Below are 25422 nucleotides of genomic sequence, written 5' to 3'. Positions count from 1 at the left end.
GACAGACCCCTTCCTGTTTGTCTTCATATGACTTTTTATAAATGAACAATATATTATACGTGGTGGGAAGTAACTAAGTAGGCATTTACTCATGCACTGTACAATTTTGAGGTACTTTTTGGTAACTTTAGTTAGGCTACTAGTTACTATTCAGATTCAGTTAGGCCTAAAATAATACAAAATATAATCAACGAATGCAATATTATTTATTATTAAGGAAATCCCAAACTAGCAGTGGGCCCGACTACTATTTTTGTCTATGAGTAAATATTATCCTAACTAACTATTAAGTAATTCAATTTAGCTTCACTTTACCAGCTGCAATATTAAAGTGATGTAATATTAATTCATCCCTAATTATAATCCAATAATATTATATACATTATTCTGAAATGGGCCATTCTGCATAATGAGTACTTTCACTTATACTGTGGGAGAAAAACCCTCAGCTAGGCCAGATGTCATAGGAACCTCTTACACATTTCATATCTACTACAGGAACAACAAAGGTTATGCAAGTAACTAATGTGCTATGATTAAAATAAACATATAGGTACTATATTAATTATTTAAATAACCGAATTATATTGTAACTATAGGGAATACCTTTGATTGATCTGGTGGTTTTTCACTTATCAAATGTGCTTGTTTTTGATTAAAAACTTGCTTAAAGCTTTTATCAGCAAGGACGAAGGATAGAACTCTAGGACTCTGTTCATTGAAAAAAATACAATTGCTGACGTATCTGTTTTTTTCAGTAAGACATAGACAGTCAGACAATCAGACACTCAAATGATAAAATATCCCCACAGTATAGAACATTTTGATCATGCTATTATATTTAAGTTAAATTTTGAATGCAGGACTTTTACTTGTAACAAAGTATTTCCACAGTGTCACAGTGCTACTTCAAAGATCTGAGTACTTCTTCCACCACTGAGTGACATTCGGTAGTTATGTGTTGGTTTGTCTGACAATAATATAAATGTAAAAAAGGACTCTTTAATACTCTCCAATGCAGTCACAGTTTTTGCTAATCATAAGGCAACCTATAGAAGTTTGACAACATCGTAACTCAAGGTCCACTTACTAGCTTTTTTTTTACTGTCCATGGTCCTCCTTATTAAATGTTGCTCAGTGCACTGGTATCTCCGTGACAACTGAGCAAAAACTCCATCTGCTGAGGAAAACTGTGAGAGGAAATTGAAGCTTTTCCTTTTTTCTTGTCAAAGTCTATATTTTAATGATATACTAATTTATATAAACAGAAATATAAAGTCTTTAGCAATTGCGGCATCTAGTGGTCAGCAGAAAGAAAGACTTCCCCAAAAACTATACCAGGGAGATACACTTTTTACTTCATGACATTTATTTGACAGCTGTAGTTACTTTGCACATTCAGATTTTCCATACAAATAAAACGGGCATTTTATAAACATAATGCATTGTTATAGATTGAACTACTCAGTATTTAAAAAGGTAGTTAAAATTGCCTCCAGATTAATCAACAACAGCATTACATTGCTGCTTACTCATTAATGCATCTAATAATAATCCAGAAAAGTAATATATATAATATTATAACATTTACAATAATGTTAGGTCTGATAATATTTTTGTACTTTTACTTAAATTTGGGGGGCAAGACTTTTCTTACTTCATACTAATGGAGTATTTTTGAAGTATTGTTTTTACCTAAATACTTTTTCCACCACTGATGACGGAAGTTTATTTATTTCTCCCCACAATGTAAACAGAAATCTTCTAAACTCCGGTTCCTGTATTCATAGTCTAAAAAGTAGCCATAAAGCTTAAAATGAAGGTTCATCGCCTGAAAACAACCATGTCTAATTTCCACTTTTGGGTTTGTCTACATATGTCAATAATTACGTTTATATGCATTTTGAAATCTTAAACAAGAAAATCTATCGGGTCCCAGAGTTACATGACAAACTGCCTTACCTTGATGATCACAGAATAAGAGGAATTTACCGGTACAAATCATATCAAAAACATTGTATTATTTTTATTCATAAAAAACAACAGGTTATACTTCTTCTCTTTCCTCTCCTCTGCTTTATTTCTTTATGTTGTTCCTGTATTTTGCCAGTCAGTTGAAACATCATGCTGAATTGAAACTTTTGCTGGCATAGATAAGGTTTATTTGTACCAACCGCCCTATAGCAACCACAATGGAAAGTTGTTGGTTGAAATCATTGAATGTCAGCGTAGTCATTCCAGTGTTTCTTCCCTTGCAGCTGTACCCGAGGACGGCAGAGGAACCAGTGAGCTGTGAGTCTGAGAGTGTCTGACATCGTCACCTCAGATCAACATGATCACAGGAGAAACTTAACTCTTATCTCTCTTCTTTTTCGTCTTCTAGATCAACACACACATTTGTTTGCGACCTTAAATAAAAAAATAAAATTGCAATTTGCCGCAGTGATATAACCCCATCCTGTTATACGACTCCTTTAATGTATTTTCCACATTGAAAGTATTCCCTTCAATCTGGTTACGAGTAAACTGATTCCTTCAGGACTTCTTTTATTGCTTACATTTTGTCACTCAATTTATGTTCCCACTCATCATATCCCTCATAACTATATGGTGTTTTCCTTTATAGTGTTTGGTTTCACTATCAAGGAAAAGACAATTTGGTAATAACATGCAACTTTTCTTATTTCTTATATTATTACATATGCCTATAAGTGGCACAATCCTCACACATATAATAACACATACAAGGTCAATGTAAGAACTGGTGAAGTTTTGCATCATGTGGTTTTTGAAAAATATAAGTGATGAAAACAGTAGGATGCTGAGGCTGTGCAGTTTTAATGTATCAGTGTTAGTATGCACCATTTAGTTAGATATTATTGACATTATACACACTGTAGAAGTTGCTGCCATAAGGAGGGTATGACAATGCAGAGGTGATGCATTTAAACACACTTCAAACATTTTGTCCCACACCTGCACAAACAATTTAACTGCAATAATATGGACATGTGCAATTCAATACAGGGAGGGACTGTTTGACCTTTTGGGGACTGTGTAAAAAAAGTTTCTTTTATTTCATATTTACAGTGGAATTTCCTGAAAGAGCTCCATAAATCTTCATTAATGTCATTCTGTCTATGGAGCAAACACCATCCATCATTACTGATTTGAATCCATCTCGACTCATCAATAGGTGTCTTTATGTCCTTCACAGAGCTGTCTCCACACAGGACGACCCTCTCCGTATATAATATCGTCTCACTTCCCTCCCGTCCTCACTGCCACAGCCCTCAGACCGATGCACAATGAGCACTGGGAAGAACCGGGCGTCCCTATAAGTCGGTGGACTATCGCTGAGTGCCAGCTGGCTGGAGTCGGACCTGCAGCACTGCTCGTCCACGCAGCAGGGGTCAGTCAGGTTGCTGCTGTGGCTCCTCCACAGAGCCACGGTACGATGAGAGCCGTACATGCGGCAGAGAGAGAAGCGAGACGTGTCTGAGGAAAGGTGCGAGTGGAGCAGCGCTCCCCGGCAGGAGAAGATGGAGGAGCAGCTGGAGCTGGTGACGGGCCTCCTCCTGCCTCCTCCATCACCTCGTCCATTTGGCTCCCTGCATTGCTCGCAGTCCTCCTGGCGTTGCAGAGCACCGTAACTCTGAGCAGTCTGGCTGTTGTCCAGAAGGAAGCAGTTTGAGGATGAGGTGCATTCAGTGTCTAGTAATGAGTTAGAGTCTGCTGTGCTCATGTTTATCAGCATGGCCTCTGAGTAGCTAGGAACCACCTGACGGTTACAGCGTATGTGCCATTCCATTTCAGTGCTGTCCAGTGTGTCTACTCTGGGAATAACACACCCAGTATTATTCCCCAAAGGCCTGTCTTCATCCAGAGGAGAGGGGCTGCTGTGGCTGTACTCTGACCCAAATAGTTTCTCTATGCGGTAGTGCACATAAGCAGTGCGGTACTCTATCAGCACTCTCAGAGGCCAGGACAACATCAGCAGAGCTGCTGGCCAGAAGGCAACCTGGGAAGTGTACCAAGGCATCCTATCTGGGTCTACATAGGCTAGCAGGTTTTCTCTGAAGTCCACATTCTTCAAGTGCATCCCCTCCCTGGCCTCCATGTAATCATCCAAACCTTCAATTTCAGAGAAGAACCTGGCTCTCTGGTTGAGGTAATCATTTTCTGGGCCGGCCTCTGTGAAGCTGAAACATTTGGTGAAGCGCAGGCGAGTTGCTGTATGTCCCTCCAAGCCTCTGAGGTCACGCGATACATCTTTCATCCCACAGTGGCTGTAATCAAACTCTCCCTCAGCAACATGGGTGTTCACTCTCTCATGGTACACCTGCATGGTGGTGTAGGCATCCCCGTTACGGTATCGAGTGACTTGCCGAGTCCGTCGGACAAAGTGGTAGCTGATAGCCTTCCACCATATGCAAGGGTGGGCCTGTCTCATCCGCAGCACGCGCTCATACACACTGTACACGTCTGCTTTGCTCTGCAGCTCGCTCCTGGCTCTGCAGTGCCAGCACTCCACCATGTATACGACATAGAGCATGAACAGAAAGGCCAGAGGGATGTAGATGTAGCCGTCAGAGCAGGGGCTGTCGTGGTAGATCATTGAGCGTCCTCCAACGCCCATCCCAGAGGCCCCCCGCACGGAGGAGGTGGAGGAGGCCTTGAAGGACAAGGTGAGGTTGGAGTTGAAGCTGATTTTGGTGACTAGGGTCAGCTGACACCAGGTCACCGCGCCCAGGCAGCTGTACATGAGCAGAGAGAGCAGCAGGCAGCGCCAATGGGACTCCCGGCAAACACAAGCACCCAGGGACTGCTTCACTGGACGCTGCTGCAGAGAGAGAGAAAGTAATGAGGAAAAGGCACTTAGAGAAATGAGGCCCTAAAACCTGGGGGCGACATGCAGTGCAAATGCAAAAGAACGTGGCTGCACTAATAGACTGCCAAGTTTTTCCATACCTAAGCACAAAGTAAATCAAACTAAAGAAAGCTCAGTGGAATTAAATTAGTGTCCCTGGGAGGAAGCAGCGGACATAAATAAATATTAACTGAAGTGTTTTCACACATCTATCTCTAAAATGAATTGAATATATATTACATGAGGGCAACGTACAAGCCGGTAAAATTGTCACATTAATATCACAGGGTAACACTTGTGTATATGTAGACAAAATCCTTAAAACCTTGGAGATCAAAATCCACATTCACAACCGACACATTGTTCTGTACGTTAAAGGAACACGCCGACTTATTGGGAATTTAGCTTATTCACCGTAACCCCCAGAGTAAGACAAGTCGATACATAGCTTTCTCATCTCCGTGCGTGCTGTAACGCTGTCTGACGGTTCCTGCATTAGCTTAGCCCAGCACAGATCCTGCAGGTAACTGGTTCCAACTAGCCTACTGCTCCCAATTGTGACAAAAGTGACAAAATAACGCCTTGTAACGATTTGTATAGTCACAGCGTGTACAAAAAACAACGTAACATGAGACACAGCCATCTTCTAACAGTAAACAAACCGGGAACTATATTCTCAGACAGGCTTGCTGCGAGCATATCACTCCGCTCAAGTACTATATTCTTCCGTCTGAGAATATAGTTCCCGGTTTGTTTACAGTTAGAAGACGGCTGTGTCTCATGTTACGTTGTTTTTTGTACACGCTGTGACTCTATAAATCACAACATGTAAATAGGAACATGTTGGCGTTATTTTGTCACTTATTCGGAGCAGTAGGATTACTGGAACCATTCACCTGCATGTTCTGTGCTGGCCTGATGCCGCTGGAGCCGTCAGACAGCGTTACAGCACGCACAGCGATGAGAAGGGTATGTATTGACTTATCTAACTCTGGGGGTTACGGTGAATAAGCTAAATTCCCAATAAGTCGGTGTGTTCCTTTAATTTATGTTACTTACTTAGATAATCTTTAAATAGCCTCATATGCACCTTTAACAGAAATGGTGCACGATTAAACGTTTTACTTATTCAGCCAGGAAAAATGCCAAATATCTTTGGTTCCAGTTGGTCAAAAACAACAAGCAATTTGTCACCTTGGGCTCTGGGAACTTTCACTACTTTCTGATATTTTATAGATTAATAAGTAGTGAAAAAATATAGAGATAGTAATTGATAACGCAAATAATTGTTAGATGCAGCCCAACGTGACACACTAAGGCTTGTGTATGCATTCACTTACAGAACAGTGGTCAGATATAGTCTATAATCTACTCAAGAGTAATTTAGTAACATTTTGAAGTGTATACCTTATAGGGAAATATGACCCATTAACATTAAACTATCCAACATGTATGTGTGTAAAATAGTTAAAATGAGCTCCACCTGGAAAAATGTTGACTATATATTAACACATCAGTAAATATATTGAAATAATATAACATTCGCTGCATAAGTATTAGCCTATTTTAACATTTTGTTAATAATACTTTACTACTTTTGCAGTAGAAAAATGCTTGTTTTTAAACAGACACACACACACACACACACACACACACACACACACACACACACACACACACACACACACACACACACACACACACACACACACACACACACACCTCTGATCTATATTAATCTGCTGAGTATTGGGTTGTTAGCTCAAGGCAGACAAACAGAAAACAGAAATGCTCACATTTGCAATACTGACCAGAAGTCGAATTGTTCCATTCATCAAAGACACACTGGCCTAAAGCTATTTAATCAGTAACACTAACAGTAAAAGAAGCTAGAGCATAACCCTTTACTGCAACATGTAATTAGTGCATCTGCAAAGGAGGGTAATTTGGGAGATTCACACATTCAAAATTTGATCCCATATTGTCAGTCACATTTATTATGACTTCTAAATAACTTTATGGTACTTTCTAATATCTTTGTCTGGTTCGTGTGGTGACAATCGTCCCCATGAGATCCTGTGTTCTTGTAGACTACCTCTGGTGTTTTATGGAGTGAAGCGATTTATGCTGACAACCAGCCAATCCATTACTGCACTGACAGAGGAGTGGGGATGTCACTTTGCTGGTTCCATCTCAGTTATATTTGGAACAGAGATTTAATTCTTGTGTACCAGAGAAGACGGACTTTCCAGTAGTCCAGGCCCCCTAACTCTAGCCACTACAGACTATAGATTGTACTTATTTACCTAAAAAAAAAACAACAACTATGGGATGATTTTTGATCATGTCTTTATACACAAGATGTGCAAAAATCTCCCTTTAAATAGTTTAGTCTAAGTACAATTTCTAGTCAAGTTAAGGTTATACCAATCAAAACAATATAAGCCCTAACCATACTAAATATGTTGGCTAAAGATAAATAGGACATTTGTAAAAAAAAAAAAAAAAAGACAAGTTGATTGTAACAAAATTGTACTTTAATCTACTCAGCAGTATAAAATAGGACTTAGCAGTTACATGAACAATGAGGTAAGGCAACTTGTACTCTCTTACTATCTGTGCATGGCTGGCTGCACACAACCCCCCAAATGGAATCACAGTAATTACTCCATGACAGTAAAGACAGAGGGCATGGTGGAGCAAACACAGACACATTCACCTATCAACGCTTAAAATTATGGCTATTTTATTATGGCTTTGCGGAAAATAATTGTTTGCTGGTTTAACAACTCTCTGAATAAAATGCATGTGTTTGTTAATGTGAGAGTATCTTTCCACATCACTGGATTCTACTGCCACTATGTGAAACAAATGGACTATTCTGACATTTCAGCAAGCAGAGAGGCTAGCTGTTCGGCTGCAGGTGGAAAGTTGCATGGTGATGGCACAGAAGAGGATGGCAGTACACAGAACAGAAATCAAAATGCCTGTGTTTGAAATCTAAACTAGCTATATATATTTTCAAAATAATTCAATAAACTAAGGTTAATGAACTTGCATCTATTTGTATTGCACAACAAGCATGTTTATGGTTCAGAATTGCTGTTATTTCTTATATTTATTTTCTAAAAGTAATCAATTGATCAGAACTATTCACAGTTGATGTTTCTTCATGTTTTCAAGGTTTTGTTTAAAAATCAGATAATGAATGCCTGGCATGTACAGCTACACCTACCTCCTCCAGGACATCGCTCTCAGCCGGTGAGTCCTCTTCCTCCTGCTCCTCTCCCTCCTCAGCATCATTGGGAGCGCTGGCCGCCGTGTCCTCCGCAGAGTCCAGAACGGAGGAGAGCATCCTGCACTTTTCGCATGTCAGAGACAGATTATGAACTTACTCCTTTTTATTCACTTTCTGTGCCCCCTTCAGCCCCACACCGTCTGGGCCGGAGCCAGCAGGCTGCTGTTGCTGCACGGAGCGGGGATCCCGCGGGGGTGCCGACTGGCCGGACGGAGGGGGGCGGGGTTGAGGGATTTCACCGCAGCAAAGGCAGCAAAGATTGACCATGATGCAGTCAGCGAGGCTTGTTGTCAATGTCCAATATAAATTACATAAAAATAAAAAAAAGCATCACCCTCAATTTTCATCCCTATGGTTCATCCAGATGCCGGTGCACTGTCCAGTGTCCTGGAGGAGGGAGGAAGGATAACGCGAGATGTAGGCTAGCCATAGACAGTAAAAGAAATGTAGCTTAGGTATGTGGTAAACCCTGCGTGTTTACACAACATAAATCAGCTAAGATGCGTTAAAATATTCGCCTCAACTCAGATATGTAGTTAGTAGTTAGATAGTGTATGCCCCCGAAGCCTATCTAATATTTAGGAGAAAGAGAGGGATGTGGGGGAGAAGTCGCTACGCGTCCCTTTCTGTTTATTCTGGCTGAGCTTTTATCTTGAAGGTTGAGTTTGGTGTCACATTAAAATTATTCCGTGTGGTGTAGTGAGTTGCGTATCACGGACCCAGCAGGTTAGCTAACACAACTGTGAAATATTTTGAAACATCAAAGATAGTAACACGGTAATGATACTGCTTGGTATTGTGTTGGATAGTATCAGTTTCAGCTAGATGAGCGTTAAGCTAACGTTAGCTAACTGTACGTTAACGTTACATTCATCCCCGGTGTGTCGGATGTAACGTTAAACGTAACTAGCTAACGTTACACGTGAAAACGAAAAAGCAATATCCAGCTAACGTTAGATATGGGTAATTTATTTGGTTATTAGTGAGTCGCTAGATAAAGTTAGTTAGCCGTAAGATTAGCTAGCCACGTTAACCAAAGTTCAGCAGATGAGAGATAATGTTAACTTGACAGTATTTTTCTTGAATTACGATGGTCTCCAATCTGTCAGACCAGAGTTCTGTTAAAGTGTCTCTTTAATAAATAACTGCGTTACGCAGTTATTTTTGTGGGCACCCAAATTGTATAGAGACACAAATAAATAGGAAAATTAGTCACAACGGTGGACATGTATTTAGTATAATCTTTTGTGTCCTTCAGAGGGATGTTGCGGCGTCCCAAGCCAACTGACTCTGAGGCAGACCTCCTAAGAGAGCAGGAGAAGTTTCTGACCTCTGGTGCCCCGTCTGCTGCCAATGTGGTCCGCCGTCCTGACAAGAGGAGAGGCGAGGATGGCGGAGAAGAAGGGGGACATAACGGGGAGAATGAAGGAAGACAGAAGGATGTTGTCACCATAGAAGGTGAGAGATGTGTCTGGTCTTTTTATTGTGGAGAATAAAAACTCATTTACACTTGACATTTTGTGGGTTTTCTTAGGGTGCTCAACATGAGGCTAAGATGGTACTTAACATGTATGAGTTAGATACACACTTAAATATGTCTAACAATGGACCATATACAGTATGCATTAGATTATTTAAAGGTGCCCTGCCATATAAAACCGTTTTTACTTGCATTTTTTGAAATATGTTAGGTTAGTAAGAAATAAGCAGAGAAATCAGGCCAGTTACAAAAGCTTGTCAGTCTGACATCATACTGCCTGAGCTCATTACTATTCATTAGCTTGCCCAGTTGGGCTGGGTAAAGGATTTTGACAGCCAGGCTCTCATTGGCTAGCTGTTAGCCAGTCAGATTCAAACAGCTTAACTTGTTTAAAATTAATGAGAACTGGCAGAAATCGAGCTGACTCTTCCTGTAGGTTTTCTATAGCACGCTAGAATGGCTTGAAACAAGGTATTACAAGGCATTTTTTCCACAAAAAATGTTAGTCCATGGTAGAACTTCAGACATTACTACAAAGTAATGAAATACGTGTGGCAGGGCACCTTTAACACCTAATGTTAAACTTTTATGTTTTCTCTAGATCTTCCAGACCAACTACCGTCTCTGACGCCAGCCCCTCCCAAGAAGTCTCGCTTTAAAGCTAGTCGTGTCACTTTCGAGGATGAGGATGCTGGGGAGATACTGGACCGACATGACACTCACGTCAGTGCTGTTCTCTCCAGGATCGTTGTAAGTACCTATATTCACCAATATAAGAATGGAAATGCGAAGTGTGAATTAGTGACGTGTGTGTTAAAGTGCTCATATTATGCTCATTTTCAGGTTGTATTTAGAGGTTGTACCAGAATAGGTTTATATGGTTTCATTTTCAAAAAAACACTATATTTTTTATGTACTGTACATTGCTGCAGCTCCTCTTTTCACCCTGTGTGTTGAGCTCTCCGTTTTAGCTACAGAGTGAGGCATCGTGCTTCTGTTCTATCTTTGTTTGGAGTCGCACATGCGCAGTACCTAGTTGCAGAGTATGAGGGCATGCCACGCTAGCAGCTAGGCGAGGAAGTAAAGGCTGGACTACAACAGAGCTGTTTGGAGCAGTTTGTGAACAGTGTTTTCTCTGGAAGATGGTACGTCCCTTTGGGGTGGACTTTGGGCTTTTTCACTTTGTAAACCTATAATGTGCACACAAATATATATTACACAATAAAGGAAAGGGAAAAAGCATAATATGAGCACTTTAAATAAAGTAGAGCATTTTCCCTGTTGGACCTTTCCAAGTAATACTGTACATGCATGCAGTGTGTCACTTAAATTTTGTTTAATGGATTTTCTCCGTTATCCAAGTTTGCTGATATCATGTAAAGCTTCAGACAATTCAGTTTTTTTTCCACCAATGGATCTGTGACATTATTTGTTTTAAGGAGAGAGATACCAGCTCTACTCCGATATCTCTTCCAGCATTTACTGGCATTGCTTTCCCCAAAGTATTGCACCGCTCTGAAACCAGCAGTCAGGTAAAAAGACATTAATGCCAATTCTGCATAAATTTTGTGATTTTTAAAAGTGTATAGAGTTTTAAAGGTTATAAAATAAAATGAAATAAATGGCAACACACTATGGTCATTTATAATGAAGAAAACTGCTTCTCTTTATACAAAATCACATATTACTTTTAAAAAAAATGTATACAAAACTTATGAAGTTTTATTATTACAAGCTGTTTTTCCGTACTCACACATTGTATCTTTACAATATTTGCCTTCAACTTGATTTTTTTAAAGTATTTTCATCCTTATGACCAGGTGCCACTGTCTTCCGCTGGTGGAAAGAGGAGTATCTTTGCACGTCAGATTGCAGCTCAGAGACTTAAGGAGGGAAAGACACCTTCACATTGTGCACCTAAAGCTGCCCAGACACCTGAACACAGAGAGCAGAACCTGCATCCTGAGAACAGCATGGATACAGATCAGTGTGGTGCTGCAGTTGATCGTAAGTAAATGTAATTCATATCTGTCAGCGCATATGTCAGAATTCTTAAAGAATAATTGAATTGGTCGGTGGTGAAAGATATTTAACCCCCTCTTCACATTATTTTGATATCCTCTCTACTCACCAGAGCTAACTGCAGGCTCAGGTCCCAGTCTGCTGTCTGGTCAGGGGCTTGGGGGCCAAGATAGCTCAGGAGAGACCATGAGGATCCACAGGGAGAACCAGTTTAAGCTCCAGGCCATGTCTCAGTCTGAGATTCTGCAGGAGCAGAGGAAACTCTTATCTCAGCTCGGTAGGCAATGATATTGTCCAAGTGATGGTGAATTAATAGAATATATGTTGAGATGAAGACATAGTATATGTTGAGTTTGTATCTTAACTAGCAAAGTACATCAAAACCTTTTTTTCCATTGTGTTGGTACCACTGCGTATAACACGATTATTTCTGCTTCCCAGATCCTAGACTGGTGGACTTTGTTAGATCTCGCAAAGCCCAGAGTGTCCCGTCCTCTGCCTCCATGTCCAAACAACCCCAGGGCAAAAGCAGCAAGGACAATTTTCCTCTTGAAAATGTGAGCAGAGAGTCAGACTCCTCAGCTGCTGCTGCTGCTGCTGCTGTGCTGTTTCAGAAACCTCAGGAAGTAGAAATGGAAGGAGAGGAGGAACTGCCACCACAACCACCAGCTGCTGTAACAGGTATGATGGATTCAAAAGCAACCTCTTCATCACGTCTACCTTGTCAGTTGTCCCTCGTCTCTGCTGCTGCTGGAGATATAAATAAATCAACAGCATTAAAGTTATATGGATGATTATTCTACTATATACATAACTTTACATTATTTTCTTGCTTGTTTAAATTGCAGTGGTGGAATGTAACTAAGTACAATTACTCAAGGACTGTACTTATTACTTATTTTAGGTTCTTTATATTACTTTATTCCATTTTTATTTTCATTTTATGCAACTTTATACTTCTATACTTCTATTCCACTACATTTCAGAGGGAAATATTGAAAGTTTTTTATTTGTCTGACAGCTATAGTTACTTTTCAGATTACAATTTTACATACCCTTTCTGTGTTTGTTGATTTTGAATGTAAATGTTTCTGAAGTAAGAAATTATCATTTATGGGTTGATAAAATTCTCTTACTTCCCCTCTTGGATCAGCTGGAAAATGCATTGTCACAAAGTGGAACGCAGGGCTGTTTTTCTGAGCTCATGAAAAGTTTACTTTTTAGTCAGTACGTGGTTCTCACAGGACAGCGATGCTACAAACATATGACGATCTAATAGGATATGATGCATTGCTGTAGCTTACAGACCAAACAATATCTAAAGTAGTTGCAACATACTAGACCGATATATTGGCGGGCCGATGTTATTGGCCGATATTAGGCATTTTCCAAACTATTGGTATCGGCATTTATAATGGCCAATAAATGAATATTTAAAAAATAAATTAAAACCAGCCAAAACACCCTTCAACCATGTTATGAGTGTTGGCGTTGCATAGTGTGTCCACCACTCTACAACGTCCCTGTTGGCAACACTTGTGTTTAACCCTTTTAAGTTTCATATCTTAAGTTTGTAGTTTTATGCATTTTATTTATCAGAACTTTAATATATTTTGATGTTCCTCTGTTCTGTTGCGACAATAAAACAAACAAGTTTTTTTTTTTTTTAAACTGTATTATCATATTATTTTAGTGAGGACTCATAAATAAATAACTAGTCTGGATATCACCAGACCAAGCTCAATCTTTTAAGATTGAACATTAGTCTGGGGAGTCTGCTCTGTATTTTCTCTGCACAAGAGGCGTGATCAACGGGCACAGTTCAAATGACTCTTTACGCAATTGGATAGTCCTTCAACCAATCAGACCAACGATCCAGGTGATGTAGCAGCGACAGCGGCATCAACAGGTTGCGCTGCGCTTCAGTGGCCGGCTTGTTGAATGTAAAAAAGAAGCTGCTTGGTTGCTTCTCTATCATCATCGTGTTAAACCTGGCAATAGCGCGCCAGGTGGATAAGCCAGTTTGTGATTGGTCCCCGCAAATTTGTAACGGAAGCAGGATAGATAAACGTACAGGTTTCAGCCTGAGCTTCAGGGCGAAATCAAATTGCCGGCAGATCGGGCTGGGTTTACCCAATCTAACAAATAACTGTTAGGGAAATCTGTTAATGTTTTGTTACGCGTTTCTGGATTTCTTTTTTTATATATATATTAATATTCGGAATATCCGATTTTTAAATCGCCAAATCGATATCAGCCTTAAAAATCCTTTATCGGTCAGGCTCTACAACATACACAGGGATGCAGCAGTAATATTAATCCAGAAACGTCATATTAAAACACTGACAGGGACCATTTTTTCTGCAGAATGAGGACTTTTTACTTTTGATACTTGAAGTACATTTAGCTGATAATACTTGCATACTTTTACTTAAGCATAGTGATTTTTAATGCAGGGCTTACTTGTAGTGGAGCATTTTCACAATGTGGTATTAGTACTTTTACTTAAGTGAAGGATCTGAGTACAGTACTTCTTCCACCATTGTTAAATTATGACCTTGTTGCTGAGACTGTCAAATGTTTGATCAGTGGTGTATTTTGAGGGAGAAGCCCTAAATGTACTACTGTGAAGAAGACCATGACATCTGGCTGTTTGCCATTCCTACCTTCATCTCCCTCCTGATGTATCTCACTCACCCAATTCTTTCCTTCACTCTCTCTGCTCCCCCTCTCCCAAGCATCCATTCTTTAACTAATGCGATGCTTCTGCTGCATGGCTAAAAACCCAACATAAAGCTGATTATTGACTTCACTTTGTGTGATTAGCAGAAAGGCTAGGGTGGGCCAGAAGTAGCCACTCTCTGCAATTAAGTTACTGCAGATCATTCAAAGAATTCTCAGTTGTTGTTGATGAAAGTGTTGCTAATGGATCGTATGAAGACAGATCTTGCACATCATTTATGCCATCATCTTTTTTCAAAAAACATAATGAACAGAGCTGATTTTAGTCCTTCTGTTATTCTGGACAAAGATTCTATATTGCCTCCTCTATTTTCCTTTTTAGAGAAGACAACATATACTTATTTTAGGTTGATTATAAATAGCTAAACATTGCATCAGCTTCTTGCATAGAATCTTTAACCATAGCTGAGGGAAGTTGGGGTGCTGGGGGTAGTGGGTGTAGCAGTAGTTTGTTTACAGTGGTGGCACATGTCATACCAATTATTACAAGCAATCACACATGGATTAAAATTCTTGCTTTTGCCCTTCTGTGTGAAGAGGAGGATCTGCTGCTGAAGCCTCAGAAGGAATGGGTCCACATGGATAAGCTGGAGCCAGAGAAGCTGGAGTGGATGAGAGACTTGCCTTCGCCCAGAAGGAAAGGAACCAAGAAGGTAAGGAGATATTTCTTACAATACCAGTAGAGGCCCTTTTCATCAATCTTGGATTGAGAAAATGTGTTAGCCAACACATTCTGTGGTTCTGTGTCCTGATAGGCCATGCAGGCTCGGTTTGACTTTGCGGGGAGCTTGATTCCACCCACTGAGGATCTGCCCACCCATTTAGGCCTGCACCACCATGGAGAAGAGCCTGAGGTCAGTAACAAAACGTTGAAAAACAAAAATGTCACCTTTTTATTAATATTATATAATTTTTTTTGTGTCTTTTAATGTTCCAAGTATTGATAAAATGTGTAACGCCTTTCAGGTCTATTTTTCTTTTGCATTCAAAAGTTGGGGTTGGCTCACAACGCACAACAGCAGTACTGGATAACTGCAAAGTTAGATTCTGATTAGTTCTGAACTTCAGTTTTAACTGTAATTTCAACTTATTATGATGGCTCATTGCTGCCAGTACAGTACAATCCTTTTAATTTCCTGTCTTATTCATTTAAATGTGTCCATTTTTGTAAATGGAACTTTGGAGTCATGTAGAAGCATTGGTTACATAATTACATTTCCTCCAGAGAGCACATTTGTGAAAAGGTTTGAATCTGATAGCCTTTACACACAACCTGCTGTTATATATAATTTCCACTTTATATTTCAATGTCATGCCACTCTTTATGAGACTTGTAAAAAACAGTGAAGCATCATTGTGGGACTGAAAACCAGATTCATCTCAAAGTTAGTTTTTTTTTTAGACAAGGCTCCAGGTCTTTTTCTTTGTAATGATTTTACTCTTGACATTGAGGCTTTCTCTCCAGCGGGCAGGTTACTCCCTGCAGGAACTCTTCCTGCTGTCTCGGAGTCAGCTCATCCAGCAGAGGAGCCTGGCCCTCAGCACTCTGGCCAACATCCTCTCAAAGGTACACAAACAAACACACACAGTGTCGCTGCAGAGGCACATGTCTGTAGTCACTCATGTGGCTGCATTTCTTACTCTGTAGGCACGTTCCGGGGAGTACCTGTCAGTTCTGCAAGGCAGCGTGGTGTCCACGCTGCTCGACGCCGGCCTGCTCTTCCTGCTCCGCTTTGCGTTGGACGACGGTGTGGAGGGAGTGATTACTGCAGCTGTACATGCACTTAAAGCACTCCTTGTTTGTCCAGAGGATGAAGTAAGACAACTTGAAGCATTACAGCATGTCAATAAAACCTTCACTATTTTTCATGTCATTGTGTAATTTTACCTGCAAAGACTCACTAAGGTATGGTCACAATAAAGTTGATCAGTTAATGACAAAATATATCAGAAACCCAGAAGCAAAAACTTGCTTTGTAGAAGAGATAGTACACGTTGGTTGTCTGTTACAGTTCTTCTATAAGACAATCCCAATCCAATGGCTAGTTCCTCTTAATCATATCTAATTTGTTTGCTCTCTTAGGAGTGTTTGGACTGCACCTTCTCCTGGTTTCGTGGCCTGGCCTCCTTCCCTCTGCTGCCGTCTGCTCAGGAAGAGGAAGAAGAGGAGGAGGAAGGGCTGCCCGAATGTTTGAAGGAGACAGCTAAGGAGAAGGAAGACAGGAAGAGCGATCATGATGTGGCCAGGCAGGATGTTGTCAAGGTAAACATGTTACATGTTTTCCTTGGCTTTTTCATATTTATAATATATTGTAAAAGTACAGTAAGATGTTAAGGTAAGTTGAAATGATTATTCTTCCTGTCTGTGTTTCAGGGTCTGTTGAAGATGAAACTGCTCCCCAGGCTGCGTTACATCCTTGAGGTGGTCCGACCTTCTCCTCGAGTAGTCCAGAACGTCCTGCAGATTCTGACTCGTATCGCTAGGCACTCCTCCTCATCTGCCACACAGGTAGCAACACTCACTTAATCAGCTGTTTGTCTACCATGCTTGTAGTACGATTAATTATCATTGTCTATATTTTTCTTCTGGCCAAATTCAGTAAAATTGCATTTCAATCTCAGGTGCTTGACTGTCCTCGCTTGATGGAGATGTTGGTGTCAGAGTTCCTTCCCACTTCCTGGACAGCACCATCTTCTCCCCTTCCTCTGTCTGTTTATGGACTCCCACTGGCCAGTGCCATGAAGCTGTTGAGAGTTTTGGCTACCTCTGGCAGACATGCCTGTGCCAGACTGGTAAGTGCTGCTGTGGAATCTGTGAAGGCCGGTGCTAGCAACAGTTTTTAATTGCCTGATAATGTATTAGCATAACAGTTTAACAGTTTATTTCAGGTCTTTACTGACTAAATGAACTGTGTCTATACTGATGCAGCCTAGCATATATATGAAAGTATCCAGTGGTGAGTGAAGTGTGCAGACACCTTTCTTTATTGATCATGTTCAAGTCATTTGTTGTGCATAGTACAGTATGTGCATGGGTCTGAAATCCAACTTCTGGAATTACTTATCATCTGTAAAATACACCTGCCTGGATAGCCTGGTTGACACCAGACCCTTCTCAGTTGTAACTGAGAAGGGTCTGGGAAAGGTTCATTGACAGTTCATTTCCAAAGGGGTGTCACCAACGGACGCTGCTCAAATGCCTGTGGGCGCAATGGATAGTCCAACCAATCAGACCAACGAGCCGGGTGACGCTGCGCTTCGGTAGCCGTCATGTTGAATGTAAACAAAAAGCTACTCGCTATCATCGTCGCTTCAAAAAGGCATCATCTGACTTGCAGAGCAAATCTCAAATTTGCCTGAAGTTCGTCAGGGTTTACCCAGTCTAAACAATTGATAAAATACAAGTGGAAAATAAAATGTATTTATTTGCGTGTTTGTAACCTCTGCTCACAATAAGTAGCAAATAAGCATTCTCCAATTTGTATCTGATGTATTCCCTCAATCCCCCATGTACGCATTGATAGCTTACCTTTTACTTTCCTCTCCCCAGTTTAACTCTCTTGGAGTGAGGGAGCGTCTGCCTTGTCTGCTGAGTGCTGAGCCCAATGAGCTGCTGCTGGAACCGGCCGAGGCCCTCAGGATCACCACTGAGGCCTACAGGCTGTGGGCTGTGGCAGCCGGCTATGGACAGGCCTGCAAATTATTCATGTAAGTTAACACATTGATGCTGGCCTCCAGAGGCAGAAAGATTCCTCGTCAGGAGTGCTAAGTAATTTAAATCCAGCCTGATTAGAGACAGCGAATCTGTATCGAACAGCCTCATAATTAAAGTACTTACAGTAGCTTGACACCGTCTAATCCTCTCCTCTGCTCTTCTCTCACTGTGCTTGTCTTTAATCGCTATACTGTCATTATGTTCCCACAGAGACCTGTATCCAGGCTTAGCGAAGGCTCTACAATCAGTTCACAGAGTCCTGGTCCCCTTAGATCCTCTGTTGTATCTGCAGCTCCAGCGGGTCCTGGCTCTGCTTTCTCTGCTCACACAGGTCACACACACTGCTGGTTGCCACCAGGAGCTACAGGCCGGCATGATCAGGTATAAATGAGGATTAAAGTGGATTTATGATATCATCACACAACACACTTGAATCCTTTTTATCTACATGTTACCCTCTGTGTTTTTACCACAGCTCTCAGGGAGAAGAGTGCCCTCCTCCTCCTCCAGTGTCTTGGGGTCATGTCTCAGGGTTGCAGGCATCCTTGTTGGGACATTTGAAGGGCTTTGTGAAGAGCCTTGATCATCCAGTTCAGAAAGACAGCAGCCTGGCTGTGATACCAGCTTACCTGGCCTACCTAGCAGCTTACTACCATCAGCTCTCCAGACAGGTACCGCTTCCTGCCGTGTTAGGACATATCAAGTTCAACTTTTTTATTACAGATATATTATTATCTCTCAAGTATATGTCTGAAAAATGACAGGGCAGTGGAATCAGGCATGGAATTAAACATATTAAAAATCTGAGGAAATAAGTCCACATATATATGGTTGAACTCTCTGTGCTTTACCAAGTACCACCTACTTAACAAATTAAACAAAGGTGGCCATTAGCTCAGGCTACATGTCAACAAAATGTAACTGTAAAATGCAAAACTACTTAAACTACTGTAATGTGACTTTCTTCCTCAGAACTGTTTTAAACCAGTAGAGACCCTTCAAGAACTGGAGCAGCTGACCTCTGAGGTTCTCCTCCCCCTGCTGTCCCACCATGTTGTTCAAGACCTGATAAAGAACCTGAAGTATGTCGGATTTACTGTGATACTGAGATAATACAATGAATGTCTAAGTAATGAAAACAAATGGCAGTTGCTTTTGTTTTTTCTTGTAAAATTTGTTCTTGACCGTACTCGACAGCACAGTCTGAATTTCATTTGTTGACAAAACTTCATTTGTTGTCAGCTTTTTCTATCATTGATCAATATTTTTTATACCAGGCCTTCCTCCGTGGTCTGTAATGTCCAGTCCAGTCATCAGGGCCCAGAGACTTCTCCCAGCCTCCCTGGTTTGGCCTGCCCAGGATGGAGGGACCGCCCGGGGCTGGTTGTTCCCAGCTCCCCCTTCCCTCTTCTCACAGGCCTGGGGCTCCTCCTGGAAACGATCACAGGCATCCACAAAGGCCTCAGCTGCAAGGTAAAGTTTAAATGCTTTAGGGAGTATGTTATATAATGCAGGGACAGGGACTGACAATAATGAGAGTCTGCAGGTTTTTTTTTCTCGACTATATCACTGCTAAGCACACCCCTCATCCAAAAATGAAGAACTAATCCCATATGTTTTATCTTAACACTCCCCCTCCTCCCCCACCACCCACCATTTCCCCCCTCTCTAGTTCACTGGTCTCCTACTGTCAGAACCTGTGATTGGTTACTTGCGAAGTTGCAGTCAGGCAACACCCACCCTGTCTCACACCAGAGCCTGGCTTCTCCGTCATGAACACCACCTCCTCTACCTGCTGCTCCGGCTGGCACACAGACTGGTAGGCTCTGACCTGAAACATGCAGTTTAGGCTCTATTTTAGTCAGCTACATTTTGTACTTCATTGTAATGCTCAATAATACATCTTAATTTTCACCAAACCAATTTCATTTTTACTCTTTTTTTTTTTCTCAGGTTCCCATTGAGCCCGACGTAGCTAAGCATGCCTCACTGTACCACCAGGTGGCGCTGGTTCTGCTGCCATGGTTATTACCAGGCAGCGAATACCTGGGACATGAACTGTTGTCCACCATTATCTTCAGCAAGGACTTTATATCGTAAGTTTACATTTACTTTACTAAGTTTAAATTGGGATTGATTGCCAATCAAACTAAAGAGCCTTTCTTGTTTTGATTACATATAATATATTCTTCTTTCTAAATAATTGTTTAGTGCTTGATAAACAGGACAGATTATTATAGTCTAATTTTACAAATTATTTTACATTCCAAATTGTTTTCTTTAGAATTGGAGGAAATTAGGCAATAACTCTTTCCCACCAAAAGTAATGTTCCTCATTCTTTGCTTCCTCATTATTACAGTATCACTCAGTTAATTTGTTTGCTTTCCAGAGAGGGCCACAGCGGAGGACCTGAGGCCGTAGAGCTGGGAGAGCTGAAACTCCAAGAGGAAACACCACTCCGCACCTCTCCCTCTCTGCACACTGTCGGAGCTCTGCTGAGAGAAGCCTGCGTCCAGCTGCCATCCATCAGAGGCTGCTTCCTCACTCAACTGGCCCATCTGGAGCCATCCGTACTGACATCCCAAGACGCTCTCCTCGGCCGCAACCCCTGGATCAGCTCCCATCTCCTCCCAGAGCTCACGGGTCCCACCGTGCCATCTGATTGGCCTTTCCTCCCACTTGTCAGCCTGTATGAGCGGACCGGCGTGTCCGATGGTGGAGGGTTAGCGGTGGAAGAACTCCCACAGGGGGCTCTGCAGGCGGTGACCCACTGTCTGCAGTGGCTGCTGCTGCTGGAGGTCTGGAGGGAGGAAGCACTAAAGGTACAGAAACAAGTCAAGCCAGGTCAATTTTTTATTTTGCAAATTAATCAAAAGATTATTGTGAATTGTTGCCCTAATAACCATATATTTATGCTAAATAAATACTAGTCATTAATACTGATCCCGTGGTGGCCAAGCTTCTCTAGTGTGTTTCTGTCAGGCAGTATTGCATTATATTTGTTATAGTACATGTAACTAACCTCCAGAACATTTTGTCATGTTGCAGGTGATCCTTCCTGTCGCCAAGCTCGCCCGCCTGTCCTGTGTATTCCTGTGTTCCAGTGACTTGTTCCTGGAGAGACCTGTTCAGAAACTGACCTGGGGTCTGTTCAGACTGCTGACCAGGTCTGAACATGTTTAATACCCTTGTTCTTGCAGTGAAAACCTGAATTGAGTACATAGAACAGGGTTATTAAACTGTAACTTTTCCATTTACAGGCAATCCAGGCTGGACTCTTTGGACCTGAACGTCCCTCCTCCGGGTCTGGCCTCCTTCCAAGACTTGTACTTTGCTCTTTTGACCCAGTACGAAGCTGTGTCCTTTGGAGACCGGCTCTTTGGCTGCTGGGTCCTCTTACCCCTGCAGAGGATGTACAGCGCCAGCATGAGGCTTGCTGTGTTTGGAGAACATGTGGGTATGTTGAGGTCACTGGGAGTCACTCTGGAACAGGTAAGGATGAGGGCGTTGCTGCTTTTTATTCTCATTAGCTGCCTTTTCATGTGTTAAGATGCCTTTATAAAGTATTTTTTGTAATTGTTGTCTGACTCTTACTACTAACACAAATATTCAAATTTTCATACAACACATGATTTGGATCAAGTTATTGTCTCTCTGTCCCTTCATTTGAAGCTCTCCATTCCTATCGAGCGGTTCACTTCCCCCCCTGAAGACTCCCTCCCTCTCCTTCGTCTCTACTTCCGCTCTTTGGTAACGGGGACCCTGAAACCCCGCTGGTGCCCTCTCTTATATGTGGTTACTTTGTCTCACGTCAACTCCTTCATCTTCTCTCAGGACGCTGCAGCACAGGTATTGCACTGCATGGCATCCAAGCCACACTTAAATTTTCTGATTATGTATTTATGTTAAGATTGTTTTTTATGGCTTTTTCAATCAGCCACAGTGAAACCAGCCACATATGTAGTGATTTAGCAAATCCAGAAGGGGTTTCAGCTGCACTGATTAGGAGCTTGTGAGAAGGGCTCAGTGGCTTTACAGGGAGTTATGCACATTTTATGCGCCAAATATGAGCTCATTGGATGCAAAATCTTGAAGATTTTGTCTCTGCAAAACTCATGTTATTGATTAAATGTCAATGGAGGAGCCTCTGGGTTGGTCTCACAAATTCATCCTAGCTCTTTTATCTTCCTAAATAGTGATATAAGTCACGGCATGTGACTTTTATTTAACTGTGAGGTTTGGGGGTAAACTCCACATAATAAGAAACCCATTCAGCGACTTATTTACATTCACAAAGACGTTATTTTAGAGCAGTGTGGCTGAAAACGCTCATGTATACAGGTGAAGAGTTTATTGAGTAAAAACTGTGATGTGAAGTGCAGTACATCAAAAAGGCTTTGGATCTTTAATCTCCTCGTCCTTTTTCCAGGAAGTTGAAGCAGCTCGACACAGTATGCTGAGGAAAATCTACTACCTGACTGATGAGGTACTCCTCTTCTTTTTTGCAATCCATCGTTTTTTCTCCTTCACTCTGTCTCTCTCTGATCCTCATACCCTGCAGTGTGTTTATTGATTGTACCAACTCTTCCCCTCGCCTCTCACCTAACTTTCTGATGATGTTTTCTCCACAATCTCTCCACATTCCTCCGACATCCCAGTTTGTTTCTCATCTTATTGACCGCCATCCAAGTCACTGTTTTAAATCTTCCTCAGTTTTCTATTTGTGTTAGTTATGCATGTGGTTATCTCATTTTTTATATTTTAATGTAATTATTTTTACAGTATATCCAACAGTCTGTTTTTAGTTTCTCCTAGCTTATTTCAAGCTTTTCTGTAATTTCAGTATCATTGAATACATTTGCATCCGCAAATCACACACCTTGTGTGGTTCTTTACCTAAACGCTTTGTTTAAACCAGTGCTTCCCAACCTTTTTTTGTCTGATGTTCCTCTGTTTGATCAAAGTACCCCTTTACTGACATCCTGAATACTGACAATACCTGTAATATGTTCTTTTGAATTCATCCTAAAATGAATGTTTTTTTAACATTGTTGATTATAAAACATTGGATATCGTTGTAGTAGTTCTTCATATAGTTGTCCTGCCAGTGCTGAAGTTGGTTTGATTTGTACTACCACTGCTCGAAGAGGCAGAATTTGGACGTTTCAACCATTTATTCATTACTTTTAAAGCAACACTAGAGCACTTTTCCCGCTTCGGTCCCCCTACAGGTTGGAAGCAGAATTGTCCATTACATTACATTATGCAAGTTTGCCAGATCGGGTAGCGGATCTGTAGTTTGAATGAGACATAATGAGACATTACGACAGCAGTAATGGACAATTAGGCTTCCAACCTGTAGGGGGACCGAAGCGGGAAAAGTGTTCTAGTGTTGCTTTAAGCTAGCTAACTAATTTAACTGACTTATCTATTACTTTAAGCTATGAAACTTATTTATCCATTACTTTTAGCTATCCATTTCAATTAGTTTTAGCTAATTGTTGTTTAGACATATCTGCTAGCTTGCTAACAAGTTTTCATGCACTTAAATGCAACACATGGTGTTCTGGTGTTAGAGCTGAATCAATGTGTCAGTATAAATAAAAAATTAGCTACTCTACAATCTGTTCACATACTCCTAACAACCACCACCTCTGCTGCACTTCTCACCTCCTTCTCACTCTCTTTGTCTCATTTCCAGGTGTTGAGGAACCACTTGCTGCTCTTCCGTCTGCCACAAAAGCACTCAGAGTCTGGCTTCGATATGTACAAACAGTTGCCTCCCATTAGGGAAAAACGTTTGGAGAGCGTCCTGAGACGGCAGGACAGCAGCGATGACAAAGGAGACTGAAGGCAGCAGGGAATGGAAAAATAAAAAGTACTGAGCCAAAAACAAAAGATCCAGAGGAGCGGACAGTATGGAGCAAATGGAAGGAGAGACTAGAACACGAGAAGAAGATGCTGAGAAAGAAAAGAGACAAAGTAAGACGTTAATTTCAACTACTAAAGGTTTCACATGAAGATTGGCCTTGGAACCAGAGCCAACATGGTCACAAGAACATTTTCTGTTGCCTCTTTCCTTAAAGGAACCCTAACCTGAGGTAGATTTGGCCAGCCTTCAATGAAGTACCAATTGCAAATAATTTTTTATCACTTATTTGAAACAGCTTTGAGCATAATACAGGTACATTTTTCATTATAAGACTATATTTTACTGACAGTCAGTGGAAATTGTCGGTTTAATGTAAGTTTTGGTTTCCTGAGGTTACTTGAACCTGTCTGAACTGAAACTCAAATCAACCCAAAGGATAAATACAAGTGCTAAAAATGAAATGCAGATGCAGCGGGACACAGGTCCCATTAACCTTTCCTAGAAGCAAACAGTCTTTCTTGTTGTGTGTCTGATGGGCTTGAAAAAGAGACCACGTAGATTTTTGGCATCTCAGAGTAAAGACAAATGTACTACTTTACAGGTGCCTGAAATTGTCTTTTTTTCTGTGAATAAAACATGATTTCAAGTTTGTGTAACTTTAATGTTTTTAATTCTTTAATCACTCTGATTCAGCACTGCAATTACAGCCCATACAATATAGCTGAGTTTGTAAGGCCTATTTTTTATTGACAGCTGTACCACAAATGCAAGAGCTCACAATTTTATTAAAATAGTGCAGCAAAGATATTGTTTTTAATGCAAATTAAAATGGGGTTAAAGACCCACAGACATCCAGACTGTGTCTCTTGGGACTATCGAGATAAGCGTTGTTCCCTCTTGGTGTCACTGATCGATTACACTCACTCTCAAGTCCTTCACAGACAGACCTTATTTGGTTTCCATTAAAGCTTCTCTAACTGTTGCCAGTGTTAAATCGGATTTGGAAAATGCCCATAAGTGGCCGGTGTGTTTCCCGTGTGTGTGCTCGGTTAGATAACAAGTTGTGGGAATGGATCGAGTATCACCGCATAACGTTAACAACTTATCACATATTTATGAAGTTAAACTCCTTACGTAACTAATATATATACTCATCCGGTTTATAGTTTTTGTTTATATATCTAAAAATATTGTGTATATTTAAAATAATATATAATATTCCACTCGGATTTGAATTTTTTAGATACAACTTGAAGAGGTGAATATAGTTTTTGTATTACTTATGCACATAAAAAATATTCTGATTAATAAAATACATGTTTACCAGAAAACCTTGTAAAGCATGTTTTTTTTTTTTTTTTTTTTTCATTTATAAGCATAGCTATTCAGTTTAAGGATTCCAAACTCCTCTGTGGGTAAAGA

At 40.9% G+C, this 25422-nt stretch overlaps 2 protein-coding genes across 4 annotated transcripts; one reads left to right on the top strand and one right to left on the bottom strand.

Moving 5' to 3' along the window:
- Nucleotides 1-2510: 2510 nt before the first annotated feature.
- On the bottom strand, nucleotides 2511-8838 carry LOC114546795 (transmembrane protein 151B). Its single transcript, XM_028565860.1, has 2 exons — nucleotides 8106-8838; nucleotides 2511-4843 (listed from the first exon to the last, which is right to left on the bottom strand). The coding sequence occupies exons 1-2, from the start codon at nucleotides 8223-8225 to the stop codon at nucleotides 3212-3214; spliced, it is 1752 nt and encodes a 583-aa protein (XP_028421661.1). The 5' UTR covers nucleotides 8226-8838; the 3' UTR covers nucleotides 2511-3211.
- On the top strand, nucleotides 8758-24651 carry rpap1 (RNA polymerase II associated protein 1). Of its 3 annotated transcripts, none has more exons than XM_028565858.1 (27): nucleotides 8758-8894; nucleotides 9427-9626; nucleotides 10250-10398; nucleotides 11088-11180; nucleotides 11469-11655; nucleotides 11783-11947; nucleotides 12112-12351; nucleotides 14950-15065; nucleotides 15168-15266; nucleotides 15878-15979; nucleotides 16061-16228; nucleotides 16496-16675; nucleotides 16787-16921; nucleotides 17035-17205; nucleotides 17963-18120; nucleotides 18338-18508; nucleotides 18603-18798; nucleotides 19100-19209; nucleotides 19405-19600; nucleotides 19800-19946; nucleotides 20081-20223; nucleotides 20518-20950; nucleotides 21177-21295; nucleotides 21389-21620; nucleotides 21801-21977; nucleotides 22558-22614; nucleotides 23830-24651. In XM_028565858.1, exons 2-27 carry the CDS (start codon nucleotides 9431-9433, stop codon nucleotides 23977-23979), a joined length of 4290 nt encoding a protein of 1429 aa, XP_028421659.1. In that variant the 5' UTR covers nucleotides 8758-8894; nucleotides 9427-9430; the 3' UTR covers nucleotides 23980-24651. The 3 variants fall into 3 exon arrangements, with proteins under 3 accessions (XP_028421659.1, XP_028421657.1, XP_028421660.1); XM_028565856.1 differs by having other exon boundaries at nucleotides 8758-8945; XM_028565859.1 differs by lacking the exon at nucleotides 8758-8894 and adding an exon at nucleotides 8968-9131.
- The last annotated feature ends 771 nt before the right edge of the window (nucleotides 24652-25422 follow it).

This window comes from Perca flavescens, chromosome 20, assembly GCF_004354835.1.
Source record: "Perca flavescens isolate YP-PL-M2 chromosome 20, PFLA_1.0, whole genome shotgun sequence".
NCBI classification, from domain to species: domain Eukaryota; kingdom Metazoa; phylum Chordata; class Actinopteri; order Perciformes; family Percidae; genus Perca; species Perca flavescens.
Note: the sequence above shows the minus strand (reverse complement) of the source record. Positions and strands in the feature narration are given on the sequence as shown.